The sequence below is a fragment of the Calidris pugnax genome, unplaced genomic scaffold, assembly GCF_001431845.1.
Source record: "Calidris pugnax isolate Ruff unplaced genomic scaffold, ASM143184v1 scaffold124, whole genome shotgun sequence".
Lineage (NCBI taxonomy): Eukaryota > Metazoa > Chordata > Aves > Charadriiformes > Scolopacidae > Calidris > Calidris pugnax.
Window position 1 is genome coordinate 200,146 of NW_015090914.1, and position 2,515 is coordinate 202,660.

General features: G+C 48.8%; 1 protein-coding gene across 1 annotated transcript in view; it reads left to right on the top strand.

The window, feature by feature from the left end:
- Positions 1–525: 525 nt before the first annotated feature.
- The window catches only part of ITGA9 (integrin alpha 9), a 240,150-nt gene continuing 238,160 nt past the window's right edge, over positions 526–2,515 (top strand). Inside the window, exons 1-2 of the mRNA XM_014949431.1 lie at positions 526–610; positions 2,042–2,153. Coding sequence (XP_014804917.1) covers positions 526–610; positions 2,042–2,153 — 197 coding nt within the window. The remainder of the gene's footprint in view (positions 611–2,041; positions 2,154–2,515) is intronic.

A 2,515-nucleotide genomic window follows, 5' to 3' on the forward strand; every position in this document is an offset into this window, starting at 1 on the left:
TAATGACAGCACATTGACTTTCTGCTCAAATCAGGTAACTGGTACCCATATTGATCACAGAGTTATAAAACTCTCATGAAAATATTTTCATTAAATGTTATAAATATCTCTGCTTATAAGATGTAAATGCCCCATTGTTTTCACTTGGTGCTCTAATGCACAAATCAGTTCTTTCAATTTGATCATACACTAAAGGCTTAAGTTATTGATAAGTCACTTTTTGTTTGATATTGAACACTATGCCACTTTTAAATTTAAGACAGGAAAATGTTCACTTCTCCATAATCCTGGGCATACTTACAGGAGAAAAGAAGACTCACACCAACCCAACATTTTTACAAGCCACCTTGAACAAGAGCTTTAAATAATTATACCACTTGGCTTTACACAGCAAATATAAAGTACCTCAATGACTGAAAACCTCCTTCCCTCCATGGATTTTTTTCACCACAAAATTCTGTAGCTATTACTTCTCCATGAAACTTGTCCCTGGAATATTCCTATGCTAACGTGCTTTCTGGCATCATGGTCAACATTAGAAATGGCAGTTTCTCAACAGCAACATATACATATGGCACCAGTGCACTTGCTCTGAGTGTGATGCCCGAGGGTGATGCTTATGAACAATCTTTTTCCTGGCAAGGATGCTCCCCTGCAGAAACAGGCTACACATCTGTAAGAGCCACGTGGATATAATGAAAGAGCTTACCACAGAATTCCCTCCTCGCTGAGCCGCATCCTGGTGTGAACCCTGCGCAGAAAATGATTCAACTTTCATCAAGAGCTTCCCGCACTCCAAGCTGATTCAACCCACAACAGCATTTTTCCACACCAGCTTTCAAACAGCCCCAACATCCAGCCTGGAGATCACTGTTGTCATCAGAAGCAAATTCCCCGTGAACTATCATGTGCCCACACAAGAAGTGCTGGACCTGGCCACCTATCTCCAGCTGCTTCCCAGAAGGAGCAGTTCCTGTTGTCTGAGTTCCTGGCCCCTCTGCTGTTGCAGATCTTGGATCTGCTCTGCTTCTCCCCGTGTGCCTCCACGGGATGAGGGCAGTACACGGAATTAAAGAGCCGCAGCCAAGGCTAACAGCAAACGAAACTTTCAATTACCTCTGAGAGAGCATTTCTTCTCAAAGATCCTGTCTTGATCCTCAAGAGTGATCTAAACACAATTTCTCATGGATCCTGAGTGCTAAAATTTATCGCTTTTTACTGAATGACAGAAGGATGGGCCCTATGGGCAAAGGGCACTTAACTCCCCTCCCTGTCTCCTGCGGGATCTCATCCTTGCCTTACCCACTGGAGGAGACTGTCTTCTTGCCTTTGCAATTGCTCATCTTTTACTGCACGTTTGAATTATTATTTTTGCTCTCGGTCTAATGATTAAAATATTGCAGCAACTATTTTCAGCTTTTACTTAGACACAAAGTAACAAAGACACAAAGGTTGCTGCTTCTTTTTCAGACCTGAAGGACTTACACTGGAAGACACAGGTCTGATTTCTTTTTCCAAAGTGTTTTTATTCCTGTTCCCCTGATAAAAGATGCCTCCTCTCCCCTCAGCTCCCCACATCCCAGGAAAATCTCACATTTATTTCAGCGTGATGCAGATCAGGCCTTTCTTCTGTCACCCTGGACGTGAAGCCCTCCTCTTCCCGTGCCACATTCAAGTAGGGCTGATGGCCCCAAACAGGTGATGGAGGGAGGACTCATTCCTCCAATGCTTCTTTCTGGCCCTTGGTTTTGTGACTTCCCTTTCAGCTCCCTGAGGGTCCAGAGAAGGGCAAGGGAGCTGGTGAGGGGTCTGGAGAAGAAGTCTTGTGAGGAGAGGCTGAGGGAGCTGGGGGTGTTGAGCCTGGAGAAGAGGAGGCTGAGGGGAGACCTTCTTGCTCTCTCCAACTCCCTGAGGGGAGGGTGTAGCCAGGGGGGGTCGGTCTCTTCTCCCAAGTCCCAGGCCATGGGACAAGATGAAATGGCCTCAAGTTGCCTCAGGGGAGGTTCAGGTTGGAGATCAGGAACGATTTTTACACTGAAAGGGTTATCAATCCTTGGACACCTCGACGTGGGTCGCCCCGTGGTTTTCCAGGGCCCCAACGGCTCCTTCTTCGGGTACTCGGTGCTGCAGCACTACCACGACAGCACGCGGTGGTGAGTAGCGGGGGGGGGGCGGGCGGTCCCCGGCGGGAGCGGTGCCCCGGGGACTGGGCTGCCCAGGGCAGCGGTGGAGGCCCCGTCCCTGAAGGTGTTTAAAAGACGAGTTGACTTGGTGCTCGGCAATATGGTTTAGTGTTTCTTTGGGGTTTCTTTGTGTGTGTGTGTGTGGGTTTTTTTTGTCAGAGTTAGGTTGATGGTTGGATGGGATGATCTTTAAGGTCCCTTCCAACCTCGGTGGTTCTGTGAGGGTGGTGGCTCCAGCGGCGCGGGTGGGGGCAGAGCCGGGGGGACCGGCGGGAGCGGGGTGGGAAGGTGGAAAAAGGGAACGAAGACGCCGCTGGGGGGCTGCCCCGAGG